General features: G+C 34.8%; 1 protein-coding gene across 9 annotated transcripts in view; it reads right to left on the reverse strand.

Moving 5' to 3' along the window:
* The window catches only part of LOC150085310 (calmodulin-binding transcription activator 2-like), a 736,406-nt gene that overhangs the window by 387,429 nt on the left and 325,189 nt on the right, over nucleotides 1-23,788 (reverse strand). The window contains exon 1 of one of the 9 annotated variants that reach the window (XM_090373991.1): nucleotides 16,399-16,778. The exons of the other annotated variants lie outside the window; for them this stretch is intronic. Coding sequence (XP_090230117.1) covers nucleotides 16,399-16,405 — 7 coding nt within the window. The 5' untranslated portion in view covers nucleotides 16,406-16,778. Of the gene's footprint in view, nucleotides 1-16,398; nucleotides 16,779-23,788 lie in introns of those variants that run through there. 9 annotated transcript variants of the gene reach the window in all.

Below are 23,788 nucleotides of genomic sequence, written 5' to 3' on the forward strand. Positions count from 1 at the left end.
AGCAGTATAACCACATTGGAATTCTGATTAAATGAAATGGGCAAAGCATTTTGGGAGTCCCCATGGTAAGGGTTCATTTGGACTTTATTGTAGTTGTGTGTGAGTGAGTGAGAGAGAGAGAGAGAGAGAGAGAGAGAGAGAGAGAGAGAGAGAGAGAGAGAGAGAGATGACTGCATTGATCCGTGGAAGCGTCGAGTACGTGTTGTTTTGTTTGGACCGAATGCCAGCATCCTGGCAACCGCCTAGTTCAAACAAGAAGTACCAGCACACGCATATTGACCTGTTTGTAATTCGAATGGGTTTACTTATTACAACCATCGATGAAAAATAATTGTATTTCTCCAAACCCTTATGTTATTTGTAACAACCAAACCTCGAAACAGATAAGGCTGTGTTCTGTATACAATGTCGATAAAGCGATCGTGCAGTGTAGAAAAGCAGCACATCTAATGTACGAGAAAACTATTTGAAATCGATGACATAAATCCGACCAAATCATAGAGACTACATCGGAATTCATTATTAATGCAATGTCATTTTCTGTAACAAGCTATAAATATCTGCAAATAACGTTTTCGTGTCTGATTGCACTCATCATTTTGAGTGAATGTGATAATTATAATCGTGAGCATAAATTCGTGCAATTTAATCAGTGACTAATATTGGGAACCGATGGAGTTGCTAGCTACAGAATTCTGAACAAAAGGTTTAAAACTTACTTTTAAGATTAAGGTTTTGTTGATGAAACGAACATAATAAATGTCACTTCCACTTCTCATATTATTTTTCTTTCTTTTCTGCATGTAATACATGCAGAAAACAAGCTCATTTGTTAAAATGAGCTCACATTTTAGTCGCGCGCGCGAGAAAGAGATCCTGAACGAGCTACGAGATTTTCAAATGATTGTTACCAATCATATATGAGGAGGTATCAAAATGTTCGTACCCTGACCTAGATAAAACATCAGTAGAAAGATGCCGTTTTTAATATAAGTTATCTACACATTCAATAACTAACATTGTGAAATTCCGGGCTCCACCTCTGTACACCAGAGGTCGGGCCCGAAATCTGAGGAAGGACACTATGGTTGACAAAGTGGAGTATCGAGCAGTGATCAAGTTCTTGCATTTGCAGGGCAAGAAAGCTCAGGAAATTGATGAAGAAATGAAAGCTGTGTATGGGCAGAATTGTCCATCCTATGACACTAAAAAAGTGGAAACGGGAGTTCCAGTGCGGTCGTGCAAGTGTCTTTGACGAGCCAAAAGAATGAAGGCCATTAACATCCATAGACAGTGAGACGGTTGCAAAGATTCAGCAGCTGGTGCTGAGTGACAGACCTATGACAATTAATTTCATCCCAAATGCAGTGACAATTAACATTTTACATGATTACCTGCACATATCTAAGGTCTCCGCACGATGCGTTCCAAGATTGCCGACGCCTTTGTAGAAGCAATGTCGAATGCAATGTTCTCGTAAACTCTTGGATTTGTGTAATGTCGAGATTGAGAACTTTTCTGATCGGTTGGTGACAAATGACGAATACTGGGTGTACCAGTATGGTCCTAAGTCTAAAGACATGCTGCGTGGACGCCTCTTTGATTGGTCTCAGGAAGTCATCAATGAAATGGAATCGTGGTTTCAGGCAAAAAGTGCGGACATCTTTGATCAAGGCATTAAACAACTGATCCATAGATGAGAGAAATGTTTTACTATACATGGAGAGTACGTAGAAAAGGATTAAAGTTCCTGTGAAGTTTCACTTTTCTAGGGCTATTATTTCTAGGTAAGGGTACAAACTTTTTTATCCACCCCCTCGTACACTGAGACAGTTATGCATTAGGGACACTTCCAACTATGACTTCACAAGCGGGGCTGCAACTACAACCGCCACGTAGTGCATTATTGCACAATTTCTATGTAACAATAAAGACCGGCACTAAAGCATCCATTGCCCGTTCTTAGCGTTCCACGCGAAGATTGGCCGGGAGATGTTACCTAACCGAATTCCTACGGCTAATGATCGTTGGGGGCCGGTGTGTGGGGACAAGTATTTCGGACACGGCCCCCCATTCAGTGACTCAGTATAGTCCAGTCTGTTGGCTGACAAGAGTGGATTGGCCGTGAATGAATCCAGAGGTCTCAGGATGGTAGGAATCGGAATTCCTTGCTTGTGTCAGGATGGTGAGTTACCTGCAGTTGACGGCACGAAGAAAGAGTGCTATTGTTCCTTTACGTGAGGAAGGATGTTCTTCCAGTCATATTGCTTATAGAGTGTCTTGATCAGTCGACAGTAAGTAGATTTCTTTCCAAACTCAAGAATATTGGTTCTGCTGATAGGAAAAAAAGGAACCGGGCGCAAACGAGACTCTATGCCAAAACAGGACCGCGTTTTAAAGCGCTTATGCCTTAAAAACCGTAAAGCTTTTTCGTGTGAGCTGAAAAGAGAATGGGAAGAACATACAGGAGTAGTAGCAAGTGCAGTAATAGTCAGAAGACGACTCTTCAGGGAATGACTAGCGCATATCGACGGACTTTTTAGCCCGCCGTCCTAAGAAGAAGCCCCTACTCACACAAAAAATCAAAAAGGCCCGATTAATTTGGTGTAAGAAGCATGTTAAATTTCTTCCAAGAAACTTATCATCCAAGTTTCTTGGAAGACAGTTATTTTCTCTGATGAGAGGAAATTCAACCTGCATGGCTTTTATGGGAGCCATGAATTTTCTAGGAATTCCTAGCTGATGCACTTTCTTTGAACAGCATATATCGTGTAGGTACATTGCCTGTATTCTATAACCGCTTTTCTTGCATTTTTTTGGGATGAAAACTATGCAATCTCATACGAAACTGACTATTTCGCCTATGATATACAATATAGAAAAGGCAATATAGTTTCTCCCGTTCCGACGGGTTTTTTCTAAACTGGCTAGCGATGGGACATGAACACTAGCCTGTTTCACGTGAGGGCATAAAAGAGAAATCAAAAATCTCAGTTGGTTTATAGGATGTTGTGTAAGTTAATTTTACATGGCGCTTGAATAATGAAAAATAATGGAAGACTGAAGATTTTCATATATTATTATCCTCTCTCTCTCTCTCTCTGTAGTAGTAAAGTGAACCGGTGCAGCCTAAACCACTCGTTTGGGGAGGTCTGGGTTCGATTCCAGTTGGAGAAATTTCTAAAGCCTTCAAAATCCAGGCTGTAATTAGTCGATCTCAAGTGGAAGGAGCTGGGTTTTCCCCGTGATTAATTCAGAGTTTTTCAGTTAAAGCAACAATTTGATATTAAGGAAGTAATACAATACATTACTTGCTTTATTAATTAGTTTGATTAAGACGTGAGATATTAAGTGTTTTGATTTAAATTAGCAAAAGTCATGAGACACGTTGGTGGGACTACAACAAAAAGTTAAAAAACAATACAATGCAATGTGCAATCCAAATATTTACAATGAAACAGGTTTTTCCTTTATTTATACACTGCATATCATACGGATCGACATTTGAATGGTTTTGCGCTACTAGCTTAGTCTGCGTCTATGGGTTTTATATTAATTTACCTGATTAAATTATGATTTACGAAATTTAAATTCATATCTGTAATGTAGTTCTGAATATAATTTTTTAAGTGTATAAAACAACCAGGAAAAGCCACAAAAGTAAAGATGCTCTAGTCCCCCCTTATTCCCTCTTCAAAAATGTGGAAAAAAAAAAAAAGTGTTGACCATATCCTAAACAAACCTGTACTATATGGGCTTCGAACATCAACGTCGGTATATATATTCTAGAACGACACTTACATAAAGATTTGTTTTATACCTGATAAGTGCAAGGTATTCATCACTTTGCTCATTAATGTCAAGTTTCGTCTAGTTTGGTGCAAAAAAAAAAAAAAAAAAAAATAATAATAACTGGAATTTCCATATAACCTTTTTGTGAAAGCAACTTCGTCATTCTACAAGGAAAGAAAGTTAAATCATCTACATCATTTTTCTGTGAAAAGAGCTATTATCCATTTAGTCTTAAAAACCTTATTTTTATTCAGTTCATATTAAAATTTACCAGCTGTCTTAAATATATGTAAATAATATATAATGATCTACATTACATATTCGTATTCATAAGTTTAATTGTGGACTTTAATACATTAGAGGCTCATAAATCCGGCATTCTCTGGGATATAGTGCGTTCCGGATTTTTGAAGTTATGCATATAGTCTAAGTATCAGAGGTAATTCGCTATTTTTATTATATAAGACAGTAGCTCCAATCCCTATAAACTCTATAGAACAATAGTAACCATACTCCCAGAGTGGGCCAGTGACTATCGTACTTACCAAAGTTATAAAGGTCGCGGATTCCAATTCTGCCTTCGGTATGGTTGTTTAAACAAAATTCTTTTGGCGATTTGGTTTAACCATATCGCCAAAAGAATGTCCAATACATTTTGGCGCTATGGATGCGGTAAGTGAATTAATTACCTTAGAAACTGAATGCATACTACTGTAATAAGAACTATACTGTGAACTCGTAGTGAATGTCTTTCTAAATGAATGATATAGTGTGTTGTAAATACACAGTAACAACGGCATACAATCCAGGGAATATGTAAAACAAAGAAATTGGTGTTCAGAAATTATTAATGGAACATAACGCATAAATTTGCACCTGCAGTGGTGGTGTTTTTTTTTTCTTTAAGTCCTGTTTATTTTTTGATATTTAATTATTCAAAAATTCCGGATTTTCGAGATTCTAATGTATTAAGAGAGAGAACATAAAGTGAATGCAGTAGGCCAAATGCCTACGTTACAGAACAGGCTGCATTGAATACTTTTGCATCAGTAGATATTTTGCATGAGTTGACCCATGATTCTTAATAGTGTATCACTGGTTTCGCGAACCTGTGAAACACATATCCCTATGGGGAATGGTTTTAAAGAAGTGGTCTGCAGAGTGCGGTCTATAATGCGTGATATAAATAAAACCACGTGCGATTTCAGAAAAGCAATGAATACTGAGGATTAAAATTGAGCTAGTGTTTCTCCATAAAAACATCCAGCCGCGCCAACTCTTTCGTTTAAATTGAGCCAATATCCTACTTACTCCCTTGGTGGCGCCTCCGTAGCCAGGAACAGCAGTGCGTACCACAAGCTTCTTGATTAGACTGGGGTTCGAGCCCGTGCCCACCAAATACAGAGGATGCAGAAAGGTCAGGGAATGACCACTGCATATCCACGGAGCAATATGGCGTTACTTGCTAATGTTCCTAAAAACCAAATAACAAACAAACTCCTTTGGTGCAATAAAATATGTGACATTCGCGCTATCGTATATTTTCAGCTACTATCACCTTTCCGTGAATTTGTTTGAAGTGTAACGTACCTGAGGACATTAGTATGAATTATGTAGGAATATTCTCACTGATGAGTAAGACAAGAAACAGAATGCACAACTATAAAATCTTAGGGACAGTAGACTAGGTCTTACGAAGGTTGTCTTGGGCAGAGTTGTGGAACGTTGGAATAAGTTGCTTGCGAGGTTGGCCGAGGAAGAGCGTTTGGAAAAATTCAAGAAATAATTGAAAAGGCACTATCAGACGATGAGAATAATACGACGATTTTATTATTATTATTATTTTTTTTTTGACAGATGCAGAATAAGTTCGCCTTCGTGGATCATTGTGCTATTTTATTACTAAACTAAACGATTAGCAGAGTAAAAAGACTCTTACAGCTGCAAACGTGATGATGGAAAAAAACATAGATAATGGTGTAAGGGGAAAGAGAATACTGTATTCACAACTGGTTTACTACTAACAAATTACAGTTATTTGATTTTAGCTTCCTGTGAAGCATATTCTAACTGTTCGTAATTAAAAATAAGTCAAAATATTCAATCTAAAAACATTTATACAAAACATAGTTGTTTTTTTTAATAGAAATGTAACTGATCGATCTGGACAAGAATTAAAAACTTCAGTTAAGATTCTAAAAAATCGTTTTAGGCTCGCACATTATTCTGACGTTCTGGCAAAAGGAGTTCGACATCGTTATAAAACACATTCCTCAAATCATTAAAGATTATTTCTATTAAAATCTTCTATAGACACGATGAATCCAAGTCATGAAAATTTATTCTTTACTCAATTTAATTAACTGAAGAAATTAAAGTCTATTATTAAGTTAACGTAAGTGGTTAATCGAATCGAAAAGCCAGACAGTCGTAGACAACAGCAGTTAAGGAATTCCCATATCGGTTCACACAAGAGGTAAGTTTCCCTGTCGACTTGATCCATTCCTGTATTATTAAATGCCACATGCAATAACCTTGGAGCCTGTCTAAAGATGGAGTAGAAGACGGCTAAATAAGTAATATGAGTAGGAAAAAGGTTCCTGAATGGAGAGTAATGCAAAACTTTATGAAATATACGACATATTACATAGCTGGCCAGGAGATATACACTGGGAAAAAAAAATTAAGATATAAATAATAAAAATAAAATAGAATAGTTTCAAAAATAAATTATAGAAGTCCATTAGATATGATATGGAAGTACATATATTATGCTATGAAACAATAATACTGTGCGCGAACTGAACAGTGAATTAATTTGAATATTTCAGAAGTAACAAGCTTGATTCGCAAGTAAACTATATCGTAGTGACATTGATGTCGGCATCAAGAAAGGAACTCTATATATTAATACTGTACATTATCAAAAAAGCAAAAATTAAACAGCAGATCGGCAAGTATGTTGTATTTGACACCCTGTTTTCAAATCCGCTGTGTCGTTTCAGGATGATAGTTACTGCCACTGAACTTTTCAGTCTATTGTGCTCTGAAACGTCACCATCAATAGAAAATTGAACTGTAGGGTAAAAGTTGGTAGGCAACCTAGAATTGCAGGAGGAGCTTTAGACTAATTTCTGGAACCTAGGAGACCTACGCAATCGGTGCTATAAGCGAACTATGGAATTGTTTCTCCCACCAAAAAAAAAAAAAAAAAAAAAAAACTGGATTTCTGGTAAACATTTTTTCTGAATACCCTCTCTCTCGTCTAATTTTGGAGTTCTAGTAAGCGACCATCCAGATAACCTATATTGACGACATTCAAAATGAAAATTGTGAATGTCATTGTAACCCCCATTACGGAAATTGTTTTCGACGTGGTTTACTCCTTTGTAGAAAAACAAAGGAGAAAACGCAGTGAGAGAAAACATTCTAGTCCCCTATATCCTGTTCAAAGCATTTAGATTATTTGAAAGCACACAGCCTGCATTTTATTTTGGCAAATGGAGTTTCAAACAAGAGCATACAAGATATGCTCTTGTTTGAAGCGTTTTAGAGATATTTCAAATTTGCGAAAGGGAATTTAAATTCTGATATTTTTTGTAGTTAAAAAAGGTCAGGGGCAATTGTAGTATAGCTATTGTTCAAGTTGTCTATAATGTTCTGTATGACTATAACGCTCTTTTAAATCTTGTTGATTTTCATCTGAGCAGCGGTCTCTAACAATCCATTATAGCACATAAGAAATACATTTTTCTTTTTATAATCCAGGATAGCCACATAGTGTCAGAAGAGTTTACAAGGCAGAATACAAGAATATTTTCTTATTTTGTGGTATCACGTCGATTTTTTGCTATAGTTACTCTAGTTTTATTTATTATTTTATTTTTAGAACACCTTAAAATTCTCCAAAGTTTGGTGATACGATTTTACCTTTGAGAATCTACCAATAATGCTTCTTTACGTACATTGTATTACTTGAACGCCTTTTGTATGAGTGAGCTACTAATAAATATTTTGTTCTTGCCATGTAATCTAGATTTCAAGACCAAAGCTTCAGGCCAATTTCTCCAGCGAGGACAGTTACTCCAATTTCTCTGGCCAGTTACAGCGCCATCCCCTGCATTGGTCATATTTTGAGCAATTACAATATATTTTTTTTATATTCAGAATGATTCGTAGGATACTACCAATTTTTATATGACAGTAATCCTGACATTATGCCTTGTCACTTTACGTTCTGAATTGCTTCATAACTTTCCGGTTATGAAGCAATTTTGGTTAATTTTGTTGCATATTTTAATTTAATATAAAATCTTGTATTTAATGGATATAAGTGGCTATGAACATCCAGGGTATGAGTAAAACTGAAAATGATTCCTTTCTGTAAGAGATGATACAAAGAACTGAAATAGCTTCAACGATGAATAACTAGTTTAATAAACACTGGATAAAAAAAAATATATTTTTTTTTTAACCAGTGTAAATCTCGTTACGTTTTTTCAGCTAACTGTTTCAGGACGACGTTATCCCTTCAGTGACAGTGACAGGCTCTTTAGAAACGACTACATTGGTCCACGTAGTCAACCTAAAGCCCTGTCCATACAGACGCAACAGGTGTTAACATTTATGTTGACACTTGTTGTTTCATTATGTTGACCACCTACGTCGAAAGAAGTTTCCATAAACATGAAACATAGCAACAACAGGAAACGATGTGCCCACAAAGGAGAAACATGTTGCTGGCACAAAGTCCACCAACTAGTTGCGCTATGTTTCTCAAAACTAGTGTCCACAACAAATATTTGTGGATCTGCTATTTAATTTACATTTGGGCGGTGCATTTAGTGAACAAGTGGTACTAAGAATAAATAATAATAGTTGCCCTGGCCTTCGTTGTTATTAGTGAAGGCAATGAAAGGAAGCGGAACTGCTGGGTACGACCTTCCTTTAAAATAAAAAAAAAAATGATTCATCAAGGAGGGATGCAGCTCATGACCAATTTGAAAATTGACGATTAATTAACAGTTGGTGGCCACCTGAAATACTTCCTCCAAATGTCAATTGGAAACATTGATAAACAAATTTGAGCCAATTATCTCAAATAAAGATACAAAGTGGAGAATGCTATATACTAACGTTTAGTTTGAATGCTTCATTGTCTTCAAAAACCATTTACCTAGGCACCATCCGCTCAAGAGATACTTCAGAACATAGTCAAACTAATGAACACAATACTAGGCTACCTACTACAACACAAGAATGAATTAATGTCAATCTAATGGAAAATAACCAAAAGACAACTCTCATCAAGACGAGACTAGTGGTAACCGTCCACACTAGAGAAACATCCGGTGACAGTTCCCACATGTCGTTGTTTGTTGCTATTTTCTCTTTGAAGTTTACCGCTCAAGATGGAAACATGCAACAAGAACGAACATTCGGCAACTAGAAACAGAAACATCTAGCAACATGAGTCAACTAGTTGCAACTTTGTTTCTGAAATCTGCTGTAAGGTCAAAATGCTGACACTTGCCTCTGTGTGGACAGGGCTTAAACTACATAGTTTTTAAGAGTTATTGACGAGACTATTTCAAATTTTGCATTACTGTGCGTTAAGGTAGCGCCCAGTTTCTTAGTTATACTATAAATCATTTGGAAGCTGTAAAATAAAAATATGAATTCTATGAACAGTGAATTTTATTGTTTCAATTAAAATGGCATTAATTTCTACTTTCTTCTTCCTCAATTTCTAATAATTCGATTGCTGATTAAATTCAATTTACTATGAAACGTCCAATGTTTCTCTTTGGAAACGTCTAGCAACTGTGGCCATAAAGAAGATTATTTGTAGCCGCTTCGAAGGAGATTATTTCGGAAAGGAGAGAGCAACGACAGACCTTAGCGACGAAGGTGAGAATTAAGTTAGGTCCATTTCGCAAATTAAATGATTAACCTGTGTACTAAACGTGAAATACCATAAACAAAAGTAAACAGGAATGATAACCATTTATCTATCCACGAAGTCAAAATACGGCCATCCTAGTAGTAATTCAATACGTGGACGAATTTATCAAATAACATGTCTGATAACAGCGCCACAGGACAGCAGATGAGTTTAAAAAATATGCAAAAAAGGATATCAACACTGGCTATGTTGCATAAAATGCCCCACACGAATTAGCAGACACGCGTCAGATCATCGTATGCAAAGAATAGAACAATATTCACAATGACTTTCCGAAGATATGAAAATGTTGAATATCCTAACGTTTGTAATTTTAATGAAATATTTAATAACCATAAGAACAGTAAATGCAGTTGTCGAAAGACAACTTACATCTTAGTTTCACTTTTTTAAAATTAAGTTAACATATACTGTATAGCAGTTCAATGAGAATAACAGGATACCTTGAACACTCGATCAAATGTATCGATTTTGTAAGGAGTCGCGCATTGCCCAAGATGAAAATCTCAGGAACAGAACTAAAATATAGCGAAGAATCAATAATAATAATAAAAAAATCTTCACACCTACAGAGTACGCACACTCTTATTGGAATGCAGACGTATGGCAATACAGTTCTTATAATCTATCTTAAAAATAAATAAATCGCTTTGATGCGTGACTTTGGGAATATCTTAGCCTAACGTCATTATCTGCGTATCAGCTTGGGCTTCATAGTTAAATACACTTTGTTCAGCACCCTTTTATAAGTGCGCACCCCCATTCGGGATGCAGATACTCATTCTATGTACTCTGAACTGCATTTTCAAATGAAGGAACTATAATAACAAATCAATTCAATAATTTACAATGCATTTTTCTATCCTATTATATTATAAGAAAAGTTTATACCACTGTTTCAGGTTTTGAAAGCGTATGACATTCTTATGTAATAGCAAAGCTTATAAGTCGGAACTTTTTTTCATAACCGCACGACAGTTCATTGAAATGGTTGGAAGGCACTAAAAATTACATAGAATTTAAAAAATCGAACTTCTGAATCCCTCTGGAATGGAAGTAAGTTTCAACTTCTAAGCTTTTCATTATATAAGATTGTCCTATCATATTCAGCCACACTTAATTCAATGATAATGCCCGAAGATCCGATTTTCATAAGATCCGAATTTCAAAATCAACTGCACGTTAAAGAGCAGATTCTACGTTCTCTTGATCACCCAATGAACAAATAATATTTAAGGGTTGACAGAACCTTATCTCTTTTGGTTGCGGCCCAAGCAAGTATTAAGATCACAGCAGTTATTCAAGGAAAGTTATTTCAATTCACATGAAGGATATACAATCGCACTAAATACTGACATTCACCTCAACTTCAATTATCGATTAAAGAGGCCTTGAAGAATTTCCTCCAGTCTCTGATGGAATTCGAACCCAGCCTCCTCCAAACGAGTGACAAATACTGAAACCGTCACTGAGGATGTTTGGGCAGAGGTTTCTTCAGTTGAAGAGGAACACAATACAAAAAGTAAGCAGGTGCGCACTCCTGCTAAAAGAAAGGGTACAGATACAATGAATTCACTATAATTATGAACTCATCATAATTATAATGAATTTTAGTTCTACCGGAATGGGCGCAGAGAAGGGCAACCAGATTGGTGAAGGGAGCAAAAGGGTGCCCTTACCAAGAACGGCTTCAGTCTGCAAATTGCAGCGTCTGGTGACTAGGCACCTACGGGAAGATCTGACTGAGGTGTTTAAGGCCTTGAGTAAGCTAAATGTTAAATGGCATTCTTCCCCTTGTTGAGACTACACATGAGGGGACATAAATTCAGGTTGAGGAAGAATGGTTGTAGGAAAGATGTGCGGAAGTTTACCTTCAGCCAGCGAATGGTTGATTGTTGGAACAGTCTTCCATCTGTTGTTGTGGAAATGGATGGTTTGAATAAATTCAAGGAAGTATTAGATAAATTCTAGGAGTGTATGGATGGCAGAAGTGTGGTGTTCCTCCCCCCTCCTTTTTTTTTTTTTTTGGCTGATGTTATATAAGCTTGCTTTCTTGAATCATTTGGTACTACTATTATATGAAGAGTTTGATCTCTTCATTGGTATCATAGTTACAGCGATGTTATCCTGCCAAAAAGTCATGCCAACAATACTTTTTTTAATTTTGCTACCTAGAGGAGAAAAACTATTATTATTTTTTTTTTGTGATATTTCATTTTTCTTGCACAAAAGCCATAATAATACAGGCAGCTTAAATATCACTGGTAGATTCTTACCGTGAGACAGTAAGAACAATCTAACTGTAACCGTCGAAGAATGGGAAGATATAACCGAATGAAATGCTGTCTATTTTTATAAACGTTCAACTGTGATGAATAAAAATATTGCTATGACATTTGATACTGTTCTACATTGCCACCTTATTGCGCGATTGTCTGCTTACTCAATCTGCAACTTTAACAGCAGGGTCAAGAAATAACATTCGAATAGGACACTGTTTATTTCAGAATACCCAATGTTTATGTTCCTGAACCTCTACCTATCTTGTTCACATTAATGACCTTGATGATGACAATGATCCTCACATCTGTCTTTTCGAAGATGACCGAGATGTAGAAGGGTCTGTCTTTCTATAGCCATCTACCTTACTTTGGTTAGATCCGAACTCCATAACTGGTTTGAGAAAAAATATAAAATTCAATCATCGCAAAGTTGTCAGCGTTTCCCATCCCAAATAATAACAAATTGGCAACAAACATCCCTTTTGCATTTATAGGAAGAATCATATTATATTTGCGTCCTTTTACCATTTACGCCTATGCATGGCTCGAACGCAATTATAACACCTTAACACGACTCTGATCTTCAGCTTCCGTTCTAATTCCAACAACACAGAATGAATGACCATAGTTCACTTAAATTCCACTAACACAATATCGAAAGCAGTGCAAACAGGAGTATTTCACGGTGATTACAGGTTATTTTTGGATGCAAATGTTTCTGTTAAAAGTCTAACAAATAACTAACAGCAAACTATCAGTTAAATGTAATTTTTAAATATAAATGAAAAAAGAGAATTTTATTAAAAAACAATCAGCCAAAAAAGTGAGAAACAGCTATTGACTACATAAGCTAATGAAATAAGGGTGAAAGTGACTGCAACTTTAAAAGGTAGATTTTATCAGTGTAGTGCACGGATAAATTCTAGAGCAGAGTTCCCCAAAGTATGTGGCCCCGTTTTGTTTGTATGAAACACTTTTTTTAACGAAATATGGATAAACTTTTTTTAAAGTCATTTACTTGATTGATGTAGTTTAGTCATCACACAGTTTCGTCGAATTCAAACTCGGAGAGACTTGGTAGTTTTAGTAATTTCATATCAAATCTGTTTATTTGTACCTATTCTAGAAGGTGGTAGGCGCAAAATTTCTGAAACATTTTAAGTGGGGCGGATATAAAAGTATAAAAGTTTGGCAACCTCTGATCTAGAGTGTGTGGCCAAGAATACGATGATACAATTGCAAGTTCTGGCATGTTGCATCCTCCCTCCCCCAGCAGGCGATCACAGGTACAACTATAAGCAAGGTCCTAAAATGATTCCAGTAACGAATGAATCACAGCTGTCTCAGAAGCTGCCAGACAAAAGTTTTCAGTGTATTCTCCACTGAAAGGGCACAGTAATGTACACAGGCTGATCATACAATTCGCGGTATGGCATCGCCATCATACAACCACTCGAGTTTCGGAAAACTTCCAGTAAATGGCAGGAGAAAGTATGTCCAAGAATACGTTGAAAATTCTGACATGTTGTGTAGTTGTAAAGGAACCTTAGTTAGTGTGTGAGCCATTTTGTGAACTACATAACGGAAGATTTGAAGACTGAGCAATGTTCTGTTGTGTACGACGTGGTACGAGTTCTTCAGAGACAATGAGAGAAATGTCAGAGGTTTACGAAGACAAGTATTTGAATAAAACCGCAATTAACAAGTAAGAGGCACATTAAAGAATGTCAAGGATCTGTGGCCATAAAGGAGATTATTTGTAGCCGCTTCGAAGGAGATTATTTCGGAAAGGAGAGAGCAACGGCAGACCTCAGCGAAGAAGATTAGAATTGTTAGGTCCATTTCGCAAATTAAATGATTAACCTGTGTACTACAAGTGAAATACCATAAACAAAAGTAAACAGGAATGATAGCCAGACTTCCAGAGTCTAAAAAAGGTAGTTAACGTTATATACAGCATTATATTTACTTAACTTCGATCAGATAAGACAGGGTGATCGGGCGAGGGACTTGAGTTCTGTATGTTATAGTTCTGGACTATATACGAAAATTTAATATTTGGATAACTATTTCCTAAGTAGCAGATATAATTCTAATAAACCTGTGGTTACACTCTGGGCACTTTACAAAATACATTTTGTAAAATTAAATTAAGTGTAGAAAATTACAATATTTTTATTAAATATGCTATGAAAATTGGTTAATTTTTAACCTTGCAACTATAATTTTCGATCTTAATGCACTTAAAAAAAAAAAAGAAACTCATCTGCTGAAATATTGGTATAGAAACGAAGGAGAGAAAAGTGATGCAATTCCTCATACGTGTGGATACATAAATTCTTAAGTTGCCAACGCTAAGGAAATATTACCTAATCAATTGTGTTCAAAAGACTGTTATTACTAATAATAAATTTAAACTTATTTTTACATATAAAGAGAACACTATCTGTAGAATCATTTCAAATACCAAGAATAATAACAAATGAGTGTCTCAATATATTTCTTTGAATTTCCGAAACTTTAAACAGAACCAAAAAAAAAAAAAAAACCCACATTATCAGCTACCAAACTATTTTTTTCAGGAAAGTGAAAACCATTAGAACAAAACTACTTTCCTAAACTGTAGGGGTATGCGAAATAAAACAGTAGTGTCCACTTTTCACGACGTAAAAATCGAGTGTTTTCGTTAAAGCCAGGAACGATGTATATGTAATAGGGGATTATTTTTTCAGTATGCCTACATTTTAACGCCTAAGTTGGCATTCACATTTAAGTTTGGACTTTATTCTAGAGAAGTTTCTCAATCAACGAGCTGTGAGGAAATTTGAGATGGGACCCCAAAGATTTTTAAGTTTGGTTAAAGATATTCAATCGTACAGTATCTTTTTATGATTAAAATAAATGGAAAAATAACTCTTCATTATTATTTTTTTTTCATAATATTTATAACTTTATTTGAGAAACGATGGTGCACAATAGGGAAAAATACCTTTAATGATTCTGAAGATTGTGTGACTTAGAATCATCGGAAATACTACGGGCTACTAGGATGCAGCACCAACAAATTTTCCTTCGTATTAAGCTTGCCAAAAAGTTTATTTCGATTTGTAAGTTCATTAAATTTTTCGGGTCTTGACTATCTGAAACATTTTAACTTCAGTTTTTTTCTGCTATCAGCATTAATTAAGCAGTTTAAATCCTGTTGGTAGTAACAAACATGAGGTCAAGATATTTCTCCTAACTCCATGTAATTTAATAATTATTTAGCTTATTTATAATCTAATTAAAATTAATTAAATTCATAATTTCATTTAATAATTAATTATTAATAAATCGTTAACTGCAGTATTGTCATATTTGTAACACGACTTTCTGAACGAAAAGAAGAGTAAAATCTGCAAAATAGCTTTTAAAATTCAGCAAGAAAAATTAGAAGGCTGATACATGTACAGAAAATATATTAAACTGTTTCCATTTAATATTTTGCTTTGGCCCAACGGCATCTTTAAGTTTCTTCATCGAGATAAATCAGATATTTGAATTTGGAAACAAAAGACAAAAGTGAAAAAAAAAAAAATTTAAATGCTGATGGCATCCTTACTCTTTCTTAGAAAACATACATAAGGTGGAAAAACTTAAACGGAAAAAGGATGGTTGTAGTATAGCTTTGCGAAAATTTGCTTTCACCGGAGAGTAACTGTTGGAACAAACTCCCATCTGATGTTGTGGAAGTGGTGGTTCGATAAATTTAAGGCAGGATTAGACAAATTATTTGATGGGATGGACATATGAGGTAGGTGGGTAGATTTTTTTTGGCTGTTCCTGTATAACCTAAATTAATGATATTAATTTCATTTCTATATTTAAATGCATGAAATGATTTAAATTGATTTGAATTTAATTTATAGGGAATTTCAATGGATATTTTTGATGCTCTAAAAAGATAATAATATTACTAGTTTTAAGTATTTGAAGATTGTTAATATCGAATGTGTTTAGATCCATACAACGAAATGCTTATTAGCGAGAGTTCAGGGACTGGGGAGAGTTGTTTTTTTTTTTTTTTTTGAGGACTGCACACGATATAAAGTTAAAGAACCACTACTCTAAGTAACGGCGAAAAATAAAATCACGAAAAGCAACAAAACAAGCAATCAGAGACATCTTCACACAGCAAACTTTTTAATGGCTGGTATATATGTATCGTCTCAATCTTCGTAGCAAAAGTGATTTAAAGATTTTATAAACATTTACATCGGCAAAAAAAAAGTGAATAAGTCTTCGACAACATTGTTTCCTGTCTAGGACGTAAGAAACAAATGTCATATTACAATATCCATCATCAAAAATAATACTTACGCGTCATGATGAACAGGAAGGTAACGATAGACGAGATTCAGAACATGTTTGAAACCAAAGCACACACTTAGCAGCGCTGTTCTTCATTTATTCCCAACATAGCTAGCAAACGACCCATCATCACTTCAACACCGTAGAAACAAGTGCACTTGGCAAGGGGCGGAAGGGACACAGCTGGTAAATGAGAAGTCGCCGACTAGTAGTAATTATTCCGGTAAGTTTTCGTTCGCCAGAGCTGGCCATTCTGACGAGCAGCCAGCTGCGGGTCCTATTCCAAACGGAGAACAGGGATACTAAGTCATCTGCTTCAGGAACACGCTCCCAAGGCACGTGAGATGGTTTGCATGCTTCGTTACCTATGTGGTGCAACCGGCGCCAAAGCGATGGCACGACAGCGCTGCTCGAAGTGCGACAGCTGTGACATACTCTCGTTAGCGGATAATTGCGTTAAAAAATACGATCTCTGCGCCGTCTATGCTCTTAAACACTATCGCAATGTGATCGAGTCACATTCACCTGCTCAAAGAGTCCAAAATTACCATGCGTGTTCAAAAGACGTACTTAGTTTGCTAAAAGAAAATATTCACACGCGCGCATATGTGTCGAGAGAGAGAGAGAGAGAGAGAGAGAGAGAGAGAGAGAGAGAGTTCTGGTGACATTTGAGTCAGTGAGAATCAGAGTGGTATAAGTCAAATTTACACTCTGTATGATGATGCTAAAATACCATTATAGAAAAATCAAGCAACAATGTGTCATTGTTATAATAAAATTGTTGAAATATCAGATTAATAAAATTAAAAACATTGAAAAAAAAATTGTGTCTGTTGAATGACAAAAATGACTCACGGATTATTTAGGGATAATACAAAATAAAAGAAGAAAATTCTATCTTAATTTTCAAGAAATAAAAAAGATAAACAAACAAATGAGAAATAGTGAAATTATTATTAATAGCGAAAAATATTTTTGAATAAAACAATAAGGAACACACAACACTAAATTCTGTTTTCATTAAAGTCTAAATCACTCATCTCTGCTTCCTCGGGTGATGTGATATACAGGAGGAATAAATAAAGAGTTCCATCATATTCTTTTATTCAGTTTCATGAAGGGTTGCTTTGTTCGGTATAATTTCTCGTTTGCGATAACTGACAACAGTTTCAGTTCGCTTTTAAATTCAAAAGTTGACCAAATTTGCTTTTTAGTTCAAAATTTGAAAACTCCATAAAATCTTAAATAAAGGGTCTCCTTTTAGAGAATTTCAGAAATAAGATCTCCCCCCCCCCCCCGCACCATATCGAATCCATCGCATTTTTAACCAGCTGACTGGCAATTATTTTTGGATTATTTTTATTTATTTATTTTTTTCGCCTAGTGATGCTCTTTCTTAAGAGTGCTGTAGAAAAATTTCAGACTGCATTCTACAGATAATAACCTTTCCTTGTGGCGGGTTGATGCCATTTTCTTTATTTTAATACATTTTTGTTCATAGATGCTCACAAAGGTAAAACTATACTAAGTAATTCACATATTACCAACCTCAAGTTATCCACAAAGATTCCTCACAGGTGATTTAAATACGATGCAACTTGGTTTACCGAAGTTTTCAATTGACCTCTGGAAAATAATTAAGGTAATGCGTAAACGTAATTTCTTGAACCTTCCTTACATCGTGAATAAATACCATTTTCACGATAATCTATACTGACTTGCGTCACTCTCCGAGGTTCCTAATTTTCATTCAGTGTGATGTCTTGCTCCCTTTGGTCACCCTTGGAACTAATAACTTAATTCGCTCGCAAAATAAAATGAATCAAATATGTGTGTGCGAACATATACGTGGTTGTAAGTAATTTTTTTTTTAACTAACGATTTATGCCACTAGGATTCTCATCGGCTAAACTTGAATAGCTTAAGATTTTATCTTAAGCTATTCAAAGCAAGATTATTTAAATTATGCGTATGTTACCGTATTAGAACTTTCACTTAAAATTACAAGTTTTGTAATGTTAAATTATTCAAATAAAAATTTAAACAGATAGTAACGACCATGGCAATTTTAAAATGTCATTTGCTCATTTTATATTGACATGTTCAGTTTGTTTTGCAACTTCGCGTTAATCTTAATTTGCTAATTAACTTTAAAATTTTCGTGGTTGGAGAAGCAAATAATTGCATATCATACAAAGGATTTCAAATATTCATTTCCAATTTTTTTGCTTTATAAATCAATCAAAATAGGTTATATTTAAGAGAAAAAAATTTACATTCTTGGTTTTTTTTATTAATAAATTTTCTTAATTAGTGGTAGAGGCTGATTATTCCTTGTTGTTCTATATTATATATATTTATACTTATTCTACATTTGGGATTCATTTGGTTGTTTTAAGCAAAACTTCTCTGCGGGCTTCTCGACCTTTTAGCGAAGATCAAAGTGCGGGTAGAAAATATTATAAAAGTATTATTTAGGCCGCAGCGGTTCCCAACTACTGAGATTTACTGATCCCTTCAAAAAGCAAAACAAATTTGCGAACCCCCTTAAAAAAGAAAACCCAGTATGAACACTGGGTTTAACTGAAAAGAAAATTGAAAGTTTAATGCGTGAAACAACTCAACTTTATTCTTATTTTTATACAGATACACAATAATAACTTTATTTATCATCAATTTGCTATACATAGAACGAATAATTTGAAATATGTAGACAATTATACTGTATACACTAATCTTATCAAAAGTAAGTAATGTTCTATGACGAAGTTCGTTGTTATTCTATCAGTATATTTTTTAAGAAAATAAACACATTTTACTTGATATCTTCTGAAAGTTTTTGGACCCCAGTTTGTGTTATATTGTTATTGTTATTTTTTGGTTTTTATGGGCATTAGCAACTAAGGCCATATTGCTCCGGGGATATGCGATGGTCATTCCCTGACCTTTCCGCATCCTCTATTTGGTGGTCACGGGCTCGAACCTCGGTCTAATCAAGAAGCGTGTACTACGCATTGCTGCTCCTGCCCACCTGGCTACGGAGGCGTCCCCATTTGGGAAATGCTGATTTAGGGCATACTGGCCTATATTACTTATTCAATAAATAAAATAAAATAAATTATATTGGCCCCAACACAGCATTCATATGCATTTATCATTTAGGCGTTATTTTTATGTGGGGTAAGCAAATAGTAATAATTTATGATTTACAAAAAAAAAAAAAAAAACAAGAAAACATTTGAGAAAAACAAAAATATACAATATACGATATATGGGTAGCCTATGTCAGTGGTGCGCAAACTGTGGGGCGCGACTCCCAGAGGTCTCGCGGAAATTTTTAAATAAATTTATTTTTGTGTACATAAAAGCTAAAAACCTGTTGTTAAAATTACTTTTTCAATACTGTAAGTATAGAGACATTGCTATTCGAACTAAGTCTGAGATATGAATGAACCCTACTGCCCACCGCGCCTTAATTTGTTCACTGGCTATGGACACACAAAAAAGCAGCTGACTAGTGCGACTTCTCAGTATGTATTGATACTTCTACTCAATTAATCCCTTACGGTAATCCCTTTAGCTGTTAATTCGTGCTTCCTATAGGATAGATTCTCAAATTGCCTCTACTGTATTGGCTAAAAGTCAGAGGTGCGAATGTGTGGGAGCAGTAAATATACATAGCAAGTGTGTCGCACGCAGGCGCGGCGCTAGGATTTTTGGCGCCCCTAGACAGAAATGTATTTGGTGCCCTTGAGATACTTTTATTAAATATTATTATGATAAAAATTTTGAATTTCAGTGCCCCCTAACGTTGGCGCCCCTATGCCCTGCTTACCAGGCTTACCATGCTCCGTCGGCTCTGGTTGCACGCAAGCTTCATTCTACTTCGTAATTCAGTGCATTCTCCTTGCTGCAATAAAAAATTATTTCAATAATGCATGGAGAAAAATACAGCAATGAATTAAAAACCATTCCTCTGTCCAGAGACAGTTTCGAGGCGTCTTACAGTCATCGGACAACATAAAATTCAATTTATTAAATCGACTGAGATAAAGTCCAATTTTTGCAATACAATTAGATGAATCCACAGATATTTCAAACCTTGTTCAACTTATTGTATATGTTGGATACTGCTACGAGAAAGATATTTTAGAGAATTTTCTATTTTCCAAAGCTTTGGAAGGAAGAACAACGGGCCACAAGATTTTTGATGTTATAAATATTTTCTTTCAAACAAATAATCTAACGTGGAACAATGGTGTTGCGATTTGTACTGATGGCTGCATTAACAGGAGAAAATAAAGGTTTAAAAGGCAAAGTAAAGGAAATTGCTCCAAATATCGTTTTTAATCATTGCATTATACATAGGGAAGTATTAGTAGCCAAGAAAATGCAAACTGATTTGCACGAAGTTTTGAAAGATGCAGTACGTGTGACCAACTTTATTGAAAGTAGAAGCTTAAATAGCAGACTTTTCACTATACTTTGTAATGAAATGGGATACGCTTATGAAACACTTCTTTATATACGAAAGTGAGGTAGTTGCCAGTGGTAAAGTGTTGCGACTTCTTTTTGGCCTCAAACATGAAGTTTTGTTTTTATCAAATACAGATCGGAACCTTGCTCAATTGTTTACAATTAAAAAATGGCTTGGAAATCTTAACTACCGTGTTGATATATTTTTAAAACTTAGTGAGTTTAATTTAAGGCTGAACAAGGACAGGGAACAAATATATTAGTACTCAGAAGCTTTCAAAAATAAACTTAACCTTTGGAAAACTGAATTTGAGCGAAATAATACTGATATGTTCCCATGTTTTTCTGATTTTGTTAATAGCAATAATATTGACATTTTGCAATTTAGGGATGTCATTGCCACCCACCTAACAATGCTAATTAAGAATTTCTCCAAACGATTTAATATATCTCCAGAAAAAAAAAAAAAAAAGTTGTATTGGATTCGTGATCCCTTTACTTTTGAAATTTCTTCATGTCCCGAAATTACCATTGAGCAAAAAGGAAGATCTCATCGACCTGTCGTGCTGGTTTCAAGACAAATTTTGGCTTTCTCTTCGAGAAGAGTATCCATATTATCGAAAATGGCGATACAAAGATAGCTTTCGGGTCTACATATTTATGTGACGTTCGTTTCTCAAAATTAACAGCTATAAAAACAAAACAGCATTCCAGACCTGATACAGATGATGACATGAGATTAGCATTTTCAAATATTGCATCCAAATATCGGTTATCCAGGCTCATCCTTCTCATTGTTTTGTTTTGTAATTGTTCATTTTTTATTGTTTTGTAATCTTAATTGAAGAATAAGAATTTGATTTGTTGTTTTTGCTGTATTCAATAAAAAAATTAAATTATTTTAATGTGTAAATTAAAAAAGGAAACAATTTTTTTTTATTCCTTTCTCAGTACTCAAAAAATTTTCTGGTACATAATTTATAAAATGCCATTTTCTTCTCTAAAAATCTTGTCATCCTCTCTTGGTGTTGACACTGAGGGATCGCATCAATTTTATATTTAATAAAGGGGGTCGCGAGAGAAATAAGTTTGCGCGTCACTGGCTGCCTATGTGATATATATGAAAATAATAATAACTATTTTTTTATATAATAATAATTATTACCGGATTTATATTGTTTTGAGTTTAATGAAATTTTGGAGGACTCCAGGAATAGTTCGAAAAGAGCTAAATATAAAATTTCATGTTGATGTTGGGTTTTTAGGTGCATCAGCAACTTAGGCCATATTGTGCTATATATAATGTGTGTGTAAATCGCGTGTGTTCTGTTGCCGATTTTCTGTTTTTTGGACGAAAGATCCGAATTTCTGTGAGAAAAAAAAAAAAAAAAAACTATGCTACCATCGTCTGAGACCAACTAACTCAGTCACAGTTTGAAAAAGACCCATATAAATTATTCGAGTCATTGACGGGATTAGAACTCAGGTCTTTTCCATCTGGTGTGGGAAGGACGGTGATTATACCACCTGTGCTAGCCAAGAAGGCATTAAAATTTCGTGAACAACCATTTACTGGGACGAGTTATGACATTCGTATGGAGAAAGAACTAATAATTGCCGGATTTGTATCTGGTCAGGTTTTGATGAAATATTGGATGTCTTGACAAATCTTTTTAAAACAGCCAAATATAAAATTTCATGAAAATCCATCCGCTGGAAGCCGAGTTATTACTTGAGGGCGGGCGGTTGACAAAAATAATAATTGTCGAATTTCTATTCGTTCGATTTTTAAGAAATTTGGATGCCTCGACAATTTTTTCTAAAGGACTCAAATATAAAATTTTATGAAAATCCATCCACTAGAAGTCGAGTTATTACATGCGAAAGAACGAAATAGTAACGACAATATTAGCTTTACCCAGATCTGTTAAGGCGAGGGTAGCACTAAAAATAAATGTAGGTGTAAGCCTATTTATTTTGCCGATTGTGTGGGACACAAAGCAGATAATCTCGATCCATATTATAAAAAAAAAAGAGGTTTTCAACTACAAGATTCCCATTTTCATTATATTCATAAGAATTTACTAAACTATCATTTAGAAAAAAACTAGTTATCCAATCAATTTCTAAGTTCAATAATTAGCAAAACTCCTTAACTTAAGTGGCTATTTTTTACACTTTTAATAAAAGGGGAATAATTGCAGTTATGCAATTATTATAATCTTCCCCCCACCCCCAAAATGCATTTGCTCTCTTTATTGATCTTATGAACAAACAGAACAGAACCGAATCTCAGACAGTTAATAGCAAGATGTTTTATTTCAAGAAATATATCCTGATCCATATAACAAAGATAGTGCTCCCTTATCAAGATTACTCCATTAAACATGGTTAAGCACTCACTGAACTAGACCTGAATACTACTACTTCCATTTCAGACTATACAGACAATTGCATTATGTAATACTACTTTTCGACTACACTGTTAGTGGAAAAAGTGATTTTTTATGCGACGTTAGAAATCATTAGATTATGAAAACAGTTTAAAAAAAATTAAAGTGGATAAATAAAGTTCTTAATGTTGCTCAAGTCAGTTTAAAATGAATATCTATTTTTATAAACATCTGCCAATAAAATTCTTGTTATTTATGAATTATTTCCCATTCTATATGAGAAATAATTCAGATAATTCTTATCTGAATTATTTCTCATATACAGAATGGGAAACAGATGCTAAAGCATTGAACTACCTTCTTGTAGTTTCTTGAGTGAGAAAATACAAATTTTAGGCCCTAAGTTTACTGGGATATGAAAATTGATCGTCCAGTAGGGGCTCATATTTAAAAAAGGAAAGGGAAAAAAAGTAAGGCTACCGTAGAAACACTGTCAGTTGCACTGGGCTTTTGTTACTCAGCATTTTGAC

This window comes from Mastigoproctus giganteus, chromosome 5 (assembly GCF_048544385.1).
Source record: "Mastigoproctus giganteus isolate SK-2022 chromosome 5, ASM4854438v1, whole genome shotgun sequence".
Classification (NCBI taxonomy): domain Eukaryota; kingdom Metazoa; phylum Arthropoda; class Arachnida; order Uropygi; family Thelyphonidae; genus Mastigoproctus; species Mastigoproctus giganteus.